Here is a 17,536-nt window from a genome sequence, read left to right on the forward strand (position 1 = left end):
CAAACCTTCAGGGTGTTTATTAGCAGGATAGAAATTTCTTTATATAAAAGAAGTGTTTAAAAATAGCACTACCCTGCTCTCAAAATGAAATATATATATACACACGCATAGATGTTTATAGAAAGAATTATTACCGTTTTGCTATGTGATAAAAAAACCAAACAAGATAATGACCAACTCCCAAACAATTCTGCCAAAATGGGGGCAAGGGAATCTGACAATTCCTGCTGCCCACTCACCCCTGGGTGCACAGCCGGGTGCTGTGCTGGGAGCTGGCCTGGCAGCATGCGTCCCCATGCACTGGCCACAGTGCCCGGCTCTCCCTGCCCCACTACAGGGCAGCAGATGCTGAGGCAGCAGAAGCTCTCAAGGCGTGATCACAGTATTTTTTTTTTTTCCCTTGCAAAGCAGCTTGCTGGGGGGCCATGGGGGGCTGCGCAGGGGCTGGTTCATCCCAGTTGCTCTGGAAAAAGGCTGGGTGTTCCATCTCCTCATCCAAAGCCCAGCCTGCCCTTGCAGTCATCCCAGACCTGCCAATTCAGCAGAACAAGGCAACAGTGATGGCTGAAACCCTTGGTTTTGCAGCAGTTTTGCTCAAGGGTGGGGGCTTTTTTTTTAGGATTTTTGTTTTTTTTTTAAATACAGTGTGCATCCCCCTGGGGCTTTTGGGATACAAGAACAAACACTGATGCTTTACAACAACCTAGCAATAACAATGCCATATAGCTACTGTACATCCCCCTGTCCCATCCAAGCGCTGCAGCCCTCTGCAAGGATCACTTCTTGTTGGTGATCTGCTTTTCCAAGTCTTCGAGTCTGGCTGTCATCTGAGCAAGTGAACGTGCTAAGGAAACGGTGGGCCAAGGGCTTCTTCCCCTTGAAGGAGCCTGAAATTTTTCCTGCTCCCATTTACCCATCCCTCCCTTCCCCGTGTGCAGTCTGTCCCCAGGCTGCCCTGCACCCCAGCAAACCCAGGCATCACCCCAAAGGATATTTTTCTCAGTCAGGCTCTGCAGGATGGCCACAGTGTTTGTCTGGAACTGCACCAGTGCCTCGCACTCGCATGGGCTGCGGATCTCCGTCTTCCCTTTGCCCTCCTCTGTGACCATGGGGGTTTGGGTGCAGTCAGAGTCATGGCCCCACAGTGCCTGCCTCTCCCCTGCTCCCACACAGCGCGAGTCCCTTATCCCTACAGCCACCCACCAGGGCTGTACCTGAGCCTCGGGGCTATCCCCCCTCTGATTTTCCTCTATTTTTCCAGCCTCACTCCTTTTTTGCCAGGCTGCATCAGTGCTAGCCCAGCAAGCTCACTGCCAGGCATCCCACAGGGCTGCCACACTCATGGTCACAGTGTGCCAAGGACAGCCAGTGCTGAGCTTCACTTTGCCTTCAGCCCAGGGTGGCAGGGAGCATGCTGACCCCATGTCTGCAGCCTTGCAGGGGTCCCAAGGGCACTGGGGAACCCCAGCCTGCCCCAGGGCAGGGATATCACAGTAACCCACCCTGGTCCTCCTGCACCCGGCAGCAGCAGAAGCACAGGTCTGCACAAAGAGACAGGCCATCTTCGGAGCTGGGGCAGCATCCCTCAAGGCAGAGTGCAACCTCTGCCCATGCAACAGCACTGGGGTGGCTGCTCACATTAATACTTTTGTATTAAAAGTCCCAGCTCCACTTTCTCCTTTTCCAAATCCTTCCCTGAGACCCACCTCTATACCCACACAGGCTGGTGAGATGCAGAGGCAACCTAGGCTCATGCCAGCTCACCCCAGCCCTGGGGTACATGACGCAGGACAACAGACACACAAACCACCCCACTGGCTCTGTGGGGAGAGGGCTCCCCCAGGCTTGGGGGTGAGCCCACCCACTGTGGCCAGGGGCACCCACCTGGGCAGATGTTCAGCTTGAAGTTCTCCACGAGGTGGGTCATGGTGGTGAAGTCTGCTGAGTAAGAGAAATGCTGCTCCACTGGCTCAGAGGCGATTGCTCTCAGCTCCTCTTCCACAGCCTTGCCAACACCCACAGCAAACATGATGATCCCTGTGTGGCAAGGATAGATCCTGAGCACTGTGCTGGCCACCCTGCATCAAGCAGCCCCAAGCCCAGAGGGAGCAAGGCTGGGGATGCAGGATTTCCCCTGGGCTTCCCAAATACACGGCAGGAATTTGGGAAGGACGGGCAGGAGCATGGCAGCACCACTGCAGTGCAGGCTGCTGCACAAAGGATGCTACCTGGAGCACCCTGCAACCACGGCAGAGGCAGGTCTGCCTCTGTGGACCAGGCGATGCAGCATCCCAAGGCTGGATGCTGCAGCCTCCCCCAGAGCAGCCACCCTGAGGAACCACCCTGGGATGCCCAAAGCACTGCAAGTCGGGGTTCCCCAGCCCCCCGCACCTGACTCCTTTGCTCTCCTGGCCCACTCGGAGATGTCGTCCTGGGAGCGCCCATCCGTGAAGACAAGCCCGATTCTGGGGATGTTGTGGGAGAGAGGCCTGGCACCTTCCAGCTCGGAGAAGCTGTGCTCTACCATGTGCTTGAGGGCAAGGCCTGTCATGGTGCCTTTCTCCATGTATTCCACCTCCATCACCGCCTTCTTGATCTCATCTGCGCTGTGGTACTTGTTGAGGGGGAACTCAGTGCGGACGCGGCTGGAGTACTGCACCAGCCCCACCCGCGTGCCGTGGGGGGACACCTCCAGCAGGTCCACGATGCGGTTCACAAACTGCTTCACCAGCTCAAAGTTTTGGGGCCGAACACTCTTGGAGCCGTCAATCACCATCACCAGGTCGATGTGCCCAGCCCCACACTCTGCAGGCACAGGGGGAAGGTGAGAAGGGACCAGCCTGGCCGTGGGCACCATCGGAGTGAAGACGCCCAGGGCTGGGGCAGAGCTGTGGGCTTCAGGACACCATGTGGACCCCCTGGAACTGCAGCCAGGCTGAGGCTGGGAAGCAGGGCTAAGCACACCCAGGGGTCTGAGCCCAAAACCCTCCACTGCCACTGCAGTGTCCCCTGAAAGTCTTTCCTAGGTCTCCCTTTTCCTGAACCCTTCCTCAAAGTTCCTGTGACTTCTTCTGGGCCATGTCACCGAGGACATGAGCGCACGCCCATCCCCACAGCATCCAGGGTGCTCCCCCAAGCCCGGCCAGCTCTCCATCCTCCTCCAACCCAGCTCCAAGTCCCACTTAGACCCCCTGCCTAGTTTCAGGTAAGCCCTTGCCAGACAGCGAGGATGCCATGAGCCGTGTCCGGTACTCACTGCTGCACGCCCTGCCATCAGCCTGGAGCTGCTGGCCCTCGGGGCACACGCAGCGGTAGGAGCCCTCCGCGCTCACACACTTGAACTCGCAGCCATGATCCACCCCGTTGCAGAGGTCAGTGGCTGGAAGACAAGCCAAGGGCACAGGGTTATCCCCACTCAGGTGGGGTGGTCCGGGAACAGCCCCTCCCCTGGGGACTGGGCAGGACATACAGGTATCTGCCATACACTGCAGCCTGTGCCGTGCCACCGTGCCAGGACGTACCCTTGCAGGACCTGCTGTCGGGCTGCAGCGTGAACCCACTGCGGCAGCGGCAGTAGTGCCCGTTGGGGATGCTCACGCACTCGTGCTGGCAGCTGTGGTTTCCGAAGCTGCAGTAATCGATCACTGGTGAGAGAAGGAGAGGGGTGGGCAGACAGGGAAAGACAAGAGGAGAGGGGAAAAGAAGCAAATGAAGAAGGGACAGCAAGGGAGATGGCCACTTACTAGAGCAGCTCCTCTTGTTCTGGCTGAGGTAGTAACCCGCACGGCACTGGCACAGGTATGACCCACGAGTGCTGACACACTGGTGTTGACAGCCATGTCTCCCGTCTGCGCATGCATCGATGGCTGCGGTGGAACAGGACACCCATCACCCTCCTGTCCCAGCCTCCCTGGGGCAGCCGAGCAGACCGCTCCAGGGCTTCAAAGCAGCTCCCAGCGCCATTAGGCAAGAAGGAGAAGTCCTGGGTTGGTGGCCAGACCAATTAATACAGCTTTGCACTCAACATACAGGGCCAAAACACCATGTACTTCGGTGGCTGGGATGTGCACCCTCTGGTACCCACTGCCCAAAGCCCCCTCAAGCGACAGGCAGCTGGTTGTGCCCACAAGAGCCCCAAGTGTCCCACCCCTGAAAGGTGACCAGGATGCAGCAATGCCATGTGTCCGCAGTCAGTACAGACCCGCCAGGCGGTGAGCCCAGTGAACAGAGCACCGAGGCTGCTGCTGGCCTCAGTGGGTCCTCTGCTGCTTTTCAGCTTCCCTCTGTGACACCTGCAACCACAAGCCTTCTACAAGAGTTAGGATTAAAAAAGGGGGCTTACGGGAACAGGTCTTTCCATCAACGTTGAGCCTGTAGCCTGGGTTGCATTCACAGTAGAAGGAGCCGGGGGTGCTGATGCAGCTGTGCTGGCAGCCATGCTCCTGCTCCATGCACACGTCCACCCCTGCAAGACAGAACGGGCATCAAAGCAGCCCACAGGCACGCTGGATGCACAGGGACCGCAGCGCCAGCATGTGCCACGTCCCTGTAGCCGAAGCCTCTGGGATGACCCACAGCGCCACAGCCCTTCCAGCCCCAGCGCTCACCCACTGATTTCCAGTGCACAGACATGAATGTTGTGCGGGGCAGGCTTCTGAACCGCTTTGGCTTTCTGGTCTACCCAAGTGCTAAATCAAAGCTCGGTATTAATTGGTACTGTCGACAGCTTGAGCTGAGTAAGCAAAAGCTTGAGCTCGTCAGGAACGTGCTACAGGAGCCAGGTCTGTGTCCGTGCAGCCAGGAGCCTGCAGAGCCGGCTGGGAAGGGGGCACCGGGGCAGGCAGGCGGCGGGCAGGGTGCTGTAAGCGAAGGCACCAAGTGCAGGAGCACTTGTCCCCAGGGGACAACATCTGCTCAGCCCTGCGCCCCAGCAAGCAGAGAATCTCCAAGGCAGCCCTGCAGGCACCCAGGAGCCCCCGGCTAGCAAACGCTGCCTAAATGAGGCTGGCAGCTGCCTTCTGCCCTTCAGCAGATGCTGAAGCACGTAAGCAAAGCCTTGCCAGTCTGCTGCAGTGCCAGGTCTCTGGCAAAGCCTGCCAGCATGACGAAGGACAGACAGGTCCCAGCCTGCAAGCTCCCGACCTGTGCCAGCACAGCCACGGTGCGAACCAGCCTCCTGGCTCCTGGCCGAGACCGGCTGGACGCTGCACAGCAGCCCCATGTGCCCAGCGTGTTATTAAACACAAATGTGCATGCAGCAGATGCCACGCATGTGTCTGCACGGGAGGAGACGCTGCTAGAGCCACGTCGAAAGGCATACAGGGCTCTGGGACGTGTCACCTGGCCCTGTCACACCCAGGAAAACCAGCTCCACATTTCCTGCTCTTTAATACTCCCATCATCTCCTGGCTTGGGGCAGAGCTACCAGGCACGGGTGAAGAAGAGCGCCCACTGGCAAATGCTTTCAAAGCTTTCCTGATCTCGCTCCAGGAAAGGTGAACAGCCACCTGTCCCAGCACCTCACCAGGGAGGTTGCTTCCCTGTCCACGCTGCTCCTAGCAAGAGCAGCCACCCCAAAACACCCCTCTGAAGGTCACCTTCTAGCCCAGCTGAGGAGCACCAGCGCTGCCCTTGCCAACCCACATCCGCAGCTCTCACCCACCGCAGAGCTTGTCCTGGAACTGCTTCCCAAACTGCTGGATGAGTTCGAAGGACTCCACCAGGAAGACATGCTCCTCCAGCGGCGGCGAGGCCATGGCTCGCAGCGAGTTCATGTCAGCCCGCTGGATGCCCACAGCATAGATCTCAATGCCAGCATTCCGGGCCTGGGTGGCCACCTCAGTGACACGGTCCTGGGGTCGTCCGTCCGTCACGATGATGGCAATGCGGGGGATCTTCTTGTGCAGAGGGCGCGCGCCCTCCTGCGTGGTGAAGGCCACGTTCATGGCATACTGGATGGCCAGCCCCGTCATGGTGCCCTGGGCCAGCGGGACGATGCTGTTGATGGCCTTCTCCATGTCCGCCCGCGTGAAGAAGGTCTTGAGGGAGAAGATGTTCTGCACCTGGCTGGAGTACTGGATCACCCCCACCCGTGTGGCGTTGGGGCCCACGTCCAGGCTGCCGATGATGTCTATCATGAACCGCCGCATGGTCTCGAACTCAAAGGGGCGCACGCTGCGGGAGCTGTCGATCACAAACACGATGTCCAGGGGACCCGTCCTGCACTTCAGGGCTGGAAGGGGACAAAGAGACAGTTCAGCCTCACAGCCACCTGTGGGAAGCAGGGCTGGGAGCAGAGACATCCCTGTTGAGTGGCTTGAGGATGCTCAGTGGGGGAAAGAGAGGGTATGTCCAGGCAGCCCTCACAGACCAGCACCCTCCCACTGCCAGATAAATCCATGGAGGGTGCTAGCAGAGCGGGAGCAGGGATGACAGGCTGGGGAGACACGCCCTGGCCATGAGGCTGTGGGGAGATGGCAGTGTCCCCTTCCTCCCCAGTAGTGTCCCTGCAGCCAGACCCAGCTCCAGCTCCCTGTATTTCTACAGCCGACAGCCCCAGGGGCTGCAGAAATGCCTCTCTGCCTGTTGGTATCTACCCTGGCAAGGCTGAGGCACAGGTTTAGGCAGCAGCGTCTTGATCTCTACAACAAATCAGAGCATTAAAGTGTAAAACAGCCCAATGCCTCGGGCTGTCCTCTGCAAGCCGCAGCTCCTGCTCCAGACCTCTGTGCCATGCAGGAAAATATTGCTTTGGGCAGCTCTTCTGTTCCCCCCGCAGCTCCAGCCTCCCCTAGTTTTTACTGCATTTTACCAGTTTCTGCCTAAAACCAGGGCTTGCTTTGTTGTTTTGGTTTTTTTAAGGGCAGAAAATGAGACGGTGAAAAGCACAGCTAAGGGCGTGCATGTGGCAGGGATCGAGCCAAAGAGCCTCTCTTGGACATATGGGTGCTACTTCCAGTGCAAACCAGGAAAGTGTTTAGCAAGTGAAACACCAATAAACATATTTTGCTTGGCTTGTGCATACCCAAGCCTGGGAGAATTTGGCCCTAACGGTAAGCAAACATTCTGAGTCCCTTTGGGATGATGCCCAGACCCCAGCTGTCATCTCAACTGCTCTGAAGGTCTCCGAGACATACCTGCTTCTTTCTCCGTCCAGCGCCTTCACTGTTTTTAAACTGGAATTGGTTTAGCTCCCTCTGCCCTGGGAGGAGAGAGGCTGGTACCCCGGGGTTTGCTTTGTCCCCCCTGTCAGAAGACCCATACATGGAGGGGGTTATCCCTCACAGCTGTGCCTCCTGCCAAGGCGGGAGCCCCCGCGCAGGAGGGTGACAAGCCCTGAGCTGGGCTCTGTCAAAGCTGAGGACGTGCCTGGAGCAAGTGGCATGAGACCCACCGTGCTGGGGCCAGGCTTGGGCTCACACTCCCCTGGGCAGTGCTGGGAATTTTGGGTCACCATGTGGGGGGATCCTCCATCCTCCTAGGGATGCCTCCAAGTAAGAGGCATCAGGTCCACCCACCCCAAGCAGCAACCAGTCCTCCAAGGGCTTCACTGCCCTGACGCTCTCACTTCTCTCTCCTCCAAGCAATCCCCACCAGCCAGAGCTCACCTGCAGGTTTTGGTCTGGCTTCCAGTGTCGTCAGGAGAAGTAGGAGGAGAGGGGCAACGGGCAGGAGCTTCATCATGGCTCTGTGATACCACACAATTCCAGGCCTGGTAGGACTCGCTGTAGGGAGAAGACAATGTGCAATCAGTGCTGAGGATGGGCTGAGCCACAGGGTGACAGTCACCTGCGGTGGGTGTCCCCAGGCAGTGCCAAAAACCCTCAGCAGCAGCAGTTCTGACAGATCCATCCCCAAACGTCTCTGAACCCACGTGGAACTTTTCCCATTCAAGGACTGGCAGTCTCAGCACAGCTAAATTTCATTACAGTAGCAGCGATCTGCCAAAGGGTCTGATTTTCTGCTCTGGGTGGAGCTGGCCATCGGACAAGCCTTATTTTCACTTGCACACCAGGCGGAGGGGATGTTCAGCCAAATGCTTTTTCACTGGCGATGCAGCTGCTCCCCACAGCCAGCCAGAATGGGAAAGCTGCACCCAGGGATGCAGAGCACCAGCCCTCCCGACACTCCCCCCACATGGCAAGAGAAGCCCCCAGACAAAACCTGCTCAGAAGTCTCCCAAAGTCATTGGCAAAGATCATTTTTCCAAGAACCCGCATACATTTCTTTTCTGCCTTTTTCCAAGCTACCCTGGGAGACCAGAAGCCTCTGCTGGCACAGATGGGCACCCGCTGCCCCCGGCGCGGCCAGCCTGCTGCTTGCCTTCTCCACACCACCGGGAACCTCATCACTCTGTCACCAGCGCTTTGCAGCTCTCCCCATCCTGCTGGCTTCTCTGAAGGATGCTCTGCCCCCCACCAGTTTTTTTCCTGCATTTGAGGCGGGATAGTTAGGGGAAAAGATATTTAGACCAGTTACCCAAAATCTCAGCTTGCCACTTGTCTCCCTCCCTGCCCACCTCTGTGTTACCTTGCCTTGCCTTTCCCTGCCCTTGCCTGGCTCCTGCAGGGACATGGATTTATTTGGTTTATTTTTATTCCAGCTCTGGTTGGAAAGCCAAGGTGCTGGGGGGGGGGGGGGGGGGGGGGGGGGGCGGGGAAATGCCACAGTTAATGCAGCTTCCCCCAGGAGATGTGCAGCGCCAAGACTGGCCACAAATACTGGAAGGGTGCTTTTTAAAAAAAGCACAGAGAAATTAATTTTATCAGTAGTTATCGGCTGATATTTATTTAGCTTCAGGAGGTCTCAGCTGTAATTCATCACCAGGGTTGCCATTTAATTGCTCAGTGGTTACGTGCAGCCCTGAACCTCATGTATTTGATAGCAGGGACACTGATAATACGTTTCACAGCTGCATCTTAAAATTGTCTCCAGACTCAGTGTTCACACCTGAAAAATGATATTTAAGAATTAGAAGGACAGAAAAGGGCTACAAGAGGAAACTGGGATCCAGAATACCAGTCTCAAAGTGAGAGACATGGTCTTTTCCCGGGGAGCATGAGCAACCCAGCCAGCCCGGGACACAGTGGCTCCGCAGTGGGCATCGGGAGCTCCGGCACAGCCATGCAGTGGAGGGGCCAGCAGGATCGCTCCAGGTTGTGGAGATGAGGGGAGGCTGCAGCCTAGCAGGCATTTTCTAGGAAGCCCCAGGGCTAAGAAAAGCATCACTTTGTGACCAGCAGTGCTCAGGTACCTGTGCCCACTCACAAAAGCACCATGTGCAAGCGGAGGAGCAAAACAGCCTCTCCTACCCCAGCTTCGTTTCCCCATTTATTTAGCAGATTCTTTTTCCAGCAGTGCTTTTTTGGGGAGAAAGTACTCACTAACCACTAAACATTTTGGGGACAGCTATGCCACCTATAACATTTCTGCAGCTCTCCAGACTCCAAGCCTCCCTGCAATGGCAGGCTGGTACGCAGCCTGCGTCTCACAGCATCCATATAGCCTCAAAGCCAGCCAGAGAGAGGAATGAGCTCTCGGGCCAGGAACCAAGGAGGAGAAAACCATTTCACAACTGATCTATTTTTAACAGCATCTCAGCTTTGGATGAAGTCCTGGCACTCTCCACAGCTGGAGGGGCTGATGCTGCCGGGACAGGGCAGGGTCCGCCATACATCCAGCACCGGTCCTGGCAGCAGAGACCCACGCTGTGACAGCACCCCAGACCCTTACTTCAGTATCATGCCCAGCTCTGCCCCAGCCGCAAGGCTGATAGGGACAGGGAAGCAAAGGTGATGGGACAGATGCCCCCAAGTATCGTTCCCACCATGCTGCGCTGGGCAGCTTCCCTGCTACCCACTGCCCTGACTCCCCTGGGGCTGGCAGCACTGGGGCTGACTTGTAGCCCCGTGGAGGGGTTCCCCCCACCCCAAGGGGTCCCACACCCCCACAAGCCCCTTGTTACCGTGCAGGAGCAGGAGGGAGATGGGTGGGAAGTGACCGGCTGGCAGGCAGGTGCTGCGAGGAAAGGCAAACACAGCGCCGGCTGCAACACCAGAGACCTTGAGATAACACTGAGCTATAAAGGAAAAAAGGTCCAGGCGGGGCGAGTGCTGCTGGCTGGACTGGCTCAGCCAAACCCTGCAGCGGCTGAGCTGAGACAGACACTTGGAGCATCTCCTGACTTTTCTGAGCAACGCAAGGGGAAAACCAGCCACTGCTTGTCCCTGTTGAAGGAGATGCTCGGTACATGGCACAAAGAGGGTGACCAAGGGAACAGCCACACATAAGGACAGAAGAGTCAGCCGTGAACCCAGCTTCCACCTGACTCTCCTCGTGATCTCAGACAAGGCGGACACGGAGATGAATCCCCAGAGTCAAACAGGTAAGCCAGCACGCCTTCCCCAGGCACCTCCACCAGCAGTGCCACCCCCCAGGGCATTGCTTCCCTCCCTGCTCCACCACTTGTCCATCGTCTGCTCTCCCTGCCAAGTGCTGAGTCTCGGGGAAAAACAGCCGCTTCGGGTTTCAGTGCAGCCTCCTTGGCAGCTCTCTCCTGGCTACAGGTTAACAGAAATGCTCTGAATATTCCTCTTCTGGTTCATCTGCACAGGTCAGACCTGGGTCCATCCTCCCTTGGGCAAGCCCAAAGGACAGGGCATGGCAGGGAGCAGGGTGAGGGATGCAGCCGGCTCTCTGCCCTCCTCATTGTTACAGGGGTGGGGGCTTTATATATTGAATTGTAGAGGGGATGAAGCAGATGGAGAGAAGAGATGAAAGGTTCAGGAGGTGGCAGTACATTCACAGCCCAGGAAAAGTCCCAAGTGCAGTGTCAGGAGGAGGAAAGCAGGCTGCGGACCATGACTGTGGAGTCATGAGCCAGGTCTCAGGTACAACCACATGCAGGGTTTCATACATCCGGGCACGTCAGCCTTTAGCTGAGATTTCTGTTCATGGCACAAAACACACAACTCCAGCCACCTGCCTGGCCTTGGCAGGCTTTTGGCACGTCACGGGAGCAGCAGCAGCAGCTCTGCCCTGGCTCCAGACCCTGCGAGAAGCCAGGACAAGGGATCACCATGCGTTGCAAGGAGAAGGGAACAGCCTCTGACCAAGCTGTTACCAAACACGTGCAAAGCCGGAGGGCTGTCCCATGCAGCGTGCCCGTGCACAGGAGGAAGCACGTATAGCACACCTGGACATGCATGGCAGGAGTGCATGGCACTGATGCCCCATGGTACCAGCTGATAACACATTTCTGTGCTTGAAACCTTGGCTGATGGTAGAGCAGCCCTAGACACAATGTTCCTGAGACTCACCTGCCTTGCCATGTACCCTGTTTTGCTCTGCAGGGCTTTTCTTTGCAAAGACCCAACCAGGCAGTTTTGGCAGGCCATAATTCAACCCCCGCATCACTGTTACTTGATGAAAGAGTCAAAACCGAAACCCCAAACAGGCTCAGGAGCCTGGACGCAGATTCCCTGCGCTTGTAACACCAGAGTCCTACCAGGGCAACAGCAGAAAGACAGCATGAGCTGGCCTCCAGCTGGCAGCTGGGGAGACAAATCTTCATGACCTCAGCAGGACAGCAAGTCCTCCTTCAGGTCGATGCCCAGGAGACAGGCTGCGCAAAAAGGGCATGTGGGACCAAGAAAGGATGACCAAAGTGTGTCTTGCCCCAGGCACAGGGCACAATAAAGCAACCAGAGCTACCCGAAGAGATGCAGACAACTAACATCAACCTGGAGGCACCTCCTGATGTCAGATTTTGCTGTGGATACTCCAATGGACTGCTGGCACGTTGTCCACATATTTGCAAGACCCTCAAGCCATGTGAACAGATGAGGCTCGGGGTAGCCCTGGAGCTGGATCCACCCTCTCCTGGAGGGTTGTCCAAAGGTTGGTTTCCCCCAGGAGAATCCACAATCTCAGGGCGCTCCCTGCCCGCAGCTGCACGGCTCTCAGCAGTGCCTCTGCTGCCCAGGAGCACTGAATCCACCCTCAGGACCATTTTACAGGCAATGTTGACCTTGCACTCAACCACAGCTCCAGCAGCTCAATGCTCATCCTCCACAGCAGCTCGATGATGAGCTGCAAATCCCACAAGAGAGCATACCAATGCAGTTTCCAGAGCAAGTAAGAGTCAGGGAGCACAAGCACACGGAGACCAGGGAAATTACATTAATTTCCAGCCCAAAATAGGGGTTTCCCCCCCTTTTTAAGGACTGATGTGTCCTTGTTTCTTCCCAAACATGCATGTGGGAGAACAAGAGCAGACTCTTTCCAGGACATTGCAGTACTCTCTGGTTACAACACTGTGGCAGCTTTACTGGGCCAAACGCCACCTGGAAGGACATGTTGTTTGAAAAACAAGGCTGTATTTCTCAAACAGCACATCATGGCTCCAAACTCAACAGGAGCGAATCAGCAGGAGTGCCGTAACAGGAAGACTTTGCTGGATGTAGAAATTACTTCTTTTTTTCTCTCCGTTTGCTCCCCAAAGAAGCTAATCCCCTGTTTTATGGGGCCCCCCTCCCGCACTCACTATGATTAACACATGCACAGCGAGGGCAGGAGGAAGATGGGTTTCTTGTTCAGGTCCATTTGCAGGCTGAGTGACAGATGTCCTTGCCTCACAGCTCATGGACTTAGCATACACGTCCCAACAGGTTTATATTATTAGATGACATAAGAAGTCCCCTTGCGAGGGAAATGTTGGGCATAGCAATGGACAGAGCATCCCCTTTCAGATGTTCTCCACGGCAGAACATGAGGTCTTTCTCTGCCACCAATCTATCTCTAAAAGACCTCCCAGTGCTCTGCAGCTCAACCAGGAGCAAAGCCTCTTGTCCAGCCAGCCTCTGCACTGAAACACGCTGTACCTGGGCTGCTGTGGCAACAGCTGCCAAGAATAAATGCCGTATTCTCTTGCAAATTAAGCATGGCCTTTCAAAGAACGCGTTAAAGATCTAGCCAAGAGGAAAACATGGTCAGCCAATTCCCCTTGTTCAACTAATCATGTCAACAGGTGGCTCCTATGTCAGGACTGCTGGTTCCTCTGAGTAGGTTCCTCCTACTCTGTTCCTCTCTGTCCCGCTCAAGCCCTCAGGCTGCACTTGTCTCCTGAGCTGCATGACTGACAAACTCAGCCCTGCTCCTAACTGGTATTTTAAGCAAAACTGGAGGGATCTTGGAATACTTTTAGACTTTGATGAAGAGCGATCAACAGGTAAAAGACCCATATTACTGACTCTCTTTAAAAAGCAAATGCTCTTCTGCAAACAGGCCCCTGGGGGACAGCTGAACTGGGCTGAGAGACCAGACTTTGTAGGGAAGGAGGTCTGCGCCATCCAGAAGCTGAGGCAGCAATCCACTGCCCAAGTTCTCATTCCAGGAGGAAGGTGTTAGCATTTTTTTCAGCAGAAATATGCGTGTTCAACCACAAAGGAAAGAGAAATGGCTCAGAGCAGCTCCTGGGCTGGTGCAAAGTCTGGCAGCTGAGCTCCTGATGCAGCACAGCCAGTATCTCTAAGCAATGAGATTGATAGTTACTAGCAGGACATCCGTCTCCCAAATCTGCTGGGACCAATATCCCCAGCTGACCTCCAGCAAGCTTACACGGCACAGACAACCACAGAGAACGCCTGCTATTTCAGCCCCGCAATCATAGATTCATTGCCTGACCTCCTTCTCTAAATCTTTATATCATATTTCTCACTCTGGAGACGTGAGTCAATGTGTTGGCATAAGAAAACACACCAGGAGAATATTCCTGTGCCTCTCCCCTTTATCCTACCCATCCTGCTTATGTGTTTAATTGAAATAACAGAAAGCGAGGAGCATTTGGTGGCTGCAGAAAAGCATGTGGAGACTTTTCATCCCTCCTCAGGACAGACAAGCAAGCCGGTTGATACTTCTCACAGGGAGAACCCCAAAGGTAGCACAGGAAACTGCTCCCACCTAACTTCACAGCCACCACATCCCTCTGACAGCAGAAGACCTGCTGTCCCAGGACTGGGATGCCTTCTCCCCACGGGAGATGCACCAGAGAAGATCTTCAGCGTGGGCAGCAGCCTGTGGCCTTGGTTCTTCCCACACTGAAGAGCAGATGCCTTGGGGACCCTGTGCCTCAGCACCTGCATGTCACCCTGGCCTCCTCAGCACACTCGAATGCTGCATGGAAACCTCCTGTGAGACCTTCCCAGGGGCTCAAAGCAGCATTTGAGGCCATGGCTGAGGAGCACTTGTCCTCAACCTCACCCCTATGTGGGATTAGCCCTTTCTGGTCAACTTGTGAGCAACTGGCTGAAATCACCCAACTCTCTTGCATTGACCAAGTCGTCGCCAAGGTGCCTACAAGGTCTGTGCTTCCAAGAGAGATCAGGGAACAGTCCAAGGTCACTTCACTGAGGCTTTCAGGCCTCAGGAAACTCTCCAAGAAGAGTCCTACATCATGGCATGAGGAACCAGAGACCAGGAGGAGAGTCCAAGCCACTTGCTCAAGGCTGTGGGAAGTCTGTGGCACAGCTGGCTCTCCCACCTGCATCCCAGGATGAGGGCACAGAGCTGGCCAGGGTGAAACAAGGGCGCTCCGGACAGATGAGGGGATGCCCAGCCATGCTTTAGGGAACGTGGGCATGGGGAAGCTGCTCTCAGCCCATCATCTGCTTGACACACAGGTTCAGCAGATGACAGGGAGAGCAAAATGGAGGACCAGCAGTGAGACTGCTACTTGGCATCTGAGCGCAGACCAGCGTGTTTTGTCAGTCTCGTCCTGGCTGGTACTGTTAAAGCCAAAGCAAGATGCTGCAAAAAGAGAAAAAGAACGAGGGGAGTGTCAAATGTGACACTTTGGGGAAGCCATTCAAGTCCAGCTGCAAGTGTAGGAGCTGTGAATACCCAAGGGCAGGGGGGTTCTATCTTTTTCAGCTTGTGGACCCTGCTAATTTTCCAGCCAAGACACAGGCTCTTATATAGTGGGTTACCTCTGCCATCAACAGATCTGCCCCTACTGACTCCTGCCATAGACCACGGACTCCTACGGGTCCAGTGACTATAACTCAAAGACTGCTGAACTTACACGGTGGCAATCGACCACCAAAGCAGCATGACACAGCCCACAGACAGGAAGGCTGAAGAGAAACCAAGTTCCTGCCACCTCTCTGCAAGGGACCACAGCTGATCCCTATAGATTTCCCTGATGGGCACCAGAGGGACCAGGTTAGTGATGGACTCGTGTGTGCAGCCAAGGGCTTGCAAGGCGAGAGAGCAGAAGCCTGCAGACAAAGACACACAGGCAAAGGCAGAAAGTTGCTAGGGAAGATGGATCTGTCCTCCAGTAAAAAATGCCAGGAAGGGCAAGCTGCTTGAGAAGCTGCTTCAGACACAGAGTCAGGCACGGCAGCCCAGGGACACCCTGCGTGGAAACACTCCGTAGCTGTGCTCCAGTCTCTGGGGTCTCCTAAGCACATGCCTATACCCTTCCCTGCTTCAGCAGGGCTGGTTTAAACCCCTTTATATTTAGCCAGGCCTTCTAAGTGCTAAAAATGTTACTCCACACCTAAAGGCACATACGTGCTGCAAGTCCCTAGAGGGGTGACTCTCGCTAGCCCGCAGCAGGTAACAGAAAACGCAGAGGCCAGGTCCCCGCGCCCGGCGGCTCAATGGAGCCCTTATGGCAGCTCCCTTCCAGCACGGAGCCCAGGTGATCAATTTGCTTCTGTTTGGGCCCAAAGTGGAGGAAACACGATTACTGAGAGGCACTGACAAGCGGCAGGAGCCGCTCAGCCTCCTGGCACAGCTGGAGGAGACGTGAGTGACATCTGGCCCAGGAGGGACCCACCGGTTCTGGGGGGAGTAGCTGATTTTTCTAAGTTTCTCTATAAACACCACTCAATCTTTCTTTTTTTTTCTTTTGCGGTGTTTTTTCTGGGTCCCGTTTATTCACTCACAGCGGGGCTTGTCTGTAACTCACATGTGTGTGTAGATACAAACGCTACTTATCTCCCCCTCCACGTCTCAGCCCTATTCATCAAGCGTTTGTAAATGGCATTTTATGAGCGCTGAGTTTTTAACAAGGCAGGCACACTGCTCCAAAAGCGAACAAAGGGGCCCCTATTGGAAACTTTAAAGATGTTTAAACAAAGGCTTCTCTTGAAAACCTTTAACCCCTAATGCCAACCTCAAGGAAAATGCTATGTTATGAGCAATCGGAGCACAAACATCTTCTGTGACCGCAGATTGCCGACAACAGGCTGCCTTGTTGGCTGCGTCTTTTCTGTTTGCTACCGTCGCCAACAAAGGCAGCTCCCAAGCCCATCTTGTACTAATCACGTAAAATTTCTTTAATTCTTCAAGAGAAAAGAAAGTTACAACTTCCAGAAAAATCAACAACAGCTTTTTCCAGTTGGATGCAGCAATATCCCGCCTGCTTTGATGGAAAGTGTCATTTTACTGCAAACACCAAGATCTCTTGCATGCTTTCCAGATGGGAATTTGTATTTCAGATGAGGCCAAATTTATCCATATCCTGGTGGCAAATATCAGGGCTGAGATCTGGGAGGAGATTTCCCCACACACATTTTTTGCTGATATCAGATGCCAATCTAATGAATCCCTGCAGAGATCACAAGAATCTGCTTGTGAAATGCAGTTTCTACTTGTTACTGAGAACCTGCACGCTCACTGCCTGCGATTAATTGCTCCTGTTCTCGGAAAAATAAAAAAAATAATCTTTATTGTCAAGAGACGCTACAGAGGGTCCCACAGGGAGGACTTCACAGTAACTTTATAAATAGTCTGGGCTTCAGTGAAGCAAAAATCCTATGAGTTTGAGCAGAAGAGATGAAGTTGTGTGCCTTCTCTCAGAGCTGGGGTGTGAACAGGCTCCTCTTTTGGAGCCCCCTTTGCCCCGCAGAGCCCCTGCACACACGTGGTGGCTTCCTTCAAAGCGGGACAGTCCCGTTTCCCTGCCAGCCGCCACTGACACCAGCTCCCGCGCTGGAGCCCTGTGTCCTGGCTGGATTTGGGCTCTCTGCACCGCAGCAAAGGCTGCCCTCACCAAACGAGGGGGGAAACCCCAGCAGAGCACATACCACCACATCGTGGATCTGCTCAGCTCCACTTATCTCAGGTGGCTGCGTGTTAGCAGAAATAAGACGACTGCAGAATAATCTGATTTTCCAAACAAATTTTCCCATGTAATTGCTTGGAACAAAAGTGCCCAAAGCTAATTTTCCCCTCTGAAATGGTTGGAATTATAAGCCAAAGGTGGGTGATAGCCTGTGCAAACATATTTATGAGTATGCACAGACCCAATTTTCCAGTCGTGCGGAAACGGTGCATAACAAACTTAGGACGCACTTTTAAGCTTATCTTTTCGCAGGATCTCGATCTCCTATTGCTCAGTACACCTTGCCCAGGTGTACCAGACTTTATTATTCTCTGCTAAAAGAAATCCTCGACTGTATAAGCAAGAACCTGCCCGAAAGCTGGGCGAAAGGTAAGCAGAGCAGGCAGCCTGCAAACTGCGCCATCC

The 17,536-nt window shown here is 54.8% G+C and overlaps 2 protein-coding genes across 3 annotated transcripts in view; one reads left to right on the plus strand and one right to left on the minus strand.

Moving 5' to 3' along the window:
* The window catches only part of MATN4 (matrilin 4), an 18,083-nt gene continuing 547 nt past the window's right edge, over window positions 1-17,536 (minus strand). The window contains exons 2-11 of one of the 2 annotated variants that reach the window (XM_037403166.1): window positions 7,608-7,724; window positions 5,663-6,232; window positions 4,343-4,465; window positions 3,744-3,866; window positions 3,522-3,644; window positions 3,257-3,379; window positions 2,392-2,805; window positions 1,885-2,037; window positions 995-1,099; window positions 1-835 (exon numbers count right to left, since the gene is read on the minus strand). In XM_037403166.1, coding sequence (XP_037259063.1) covers window positions 777-835; window positions 995-1,099; window positions 1,885-2,037; window positions 2,392-2,805; window positions 3,257-3,379; window positions 3,522-3,644; window positions 3,744-3,866; window positions 4,343-4,465; window positions 5,663-6,232; window positions 7,608-7,683 — 1,869 coding nt within the window. In that variant the 5' untranslated portion in view covers window positions 7,684-7,724 and the 3' untranslated portion in view covers window positions 1-776. The remainder of the gene's footprint in view (window positions 836-994; window positions 1,100-1,884; window positions 2,038-2,391; window positions 2,806-3,256; window positions 3,380-3,521; window positions 3,645-3,743; window positions 3,867-4,342; window positions 4,466-5,662; window positions 6,233-7,607; window positions 7,725-17,536) is intronic. The other variant, XM_037403165.1, reaches the window with a different exon arrangement.
* RBPJL (recombination signal binding protein for immunoglobulin kappa J region like) overlaps window positions 11,721-17,536 on the plus strand; it is a 20,511-nt gene continuing 14,695 nt past the window's right edge. Inside the window, exons 1-2 of the mRNA XM_037402694.1 lie at window positions 11,721-11,898; window positions 17,384-17,500. Coding sequence (XP_037258591.1) covers window positions 11,721-11,898; window positions 17,384-17,500 — 295 coding nt within the window. The remainder of the gene's footprint in view (window positions 11,899-17,383; window positions 17,501-17,536) is intronic.

This window comes from Falco rusticolus, chromosome 10, assembly GCF_015220075.1.
Source record: "Falco rusticolus isolate bFalRus1 chromosome 10, bFalRus1.pri, whole genome shotgun sequence".
Classification (NCBI taxonomy): domain Eukaryota; kingdom Metazoa; phylum Chordata; class Aves; order Falconiformes; family Falconidae; genus Falco; species Falco rusticolus.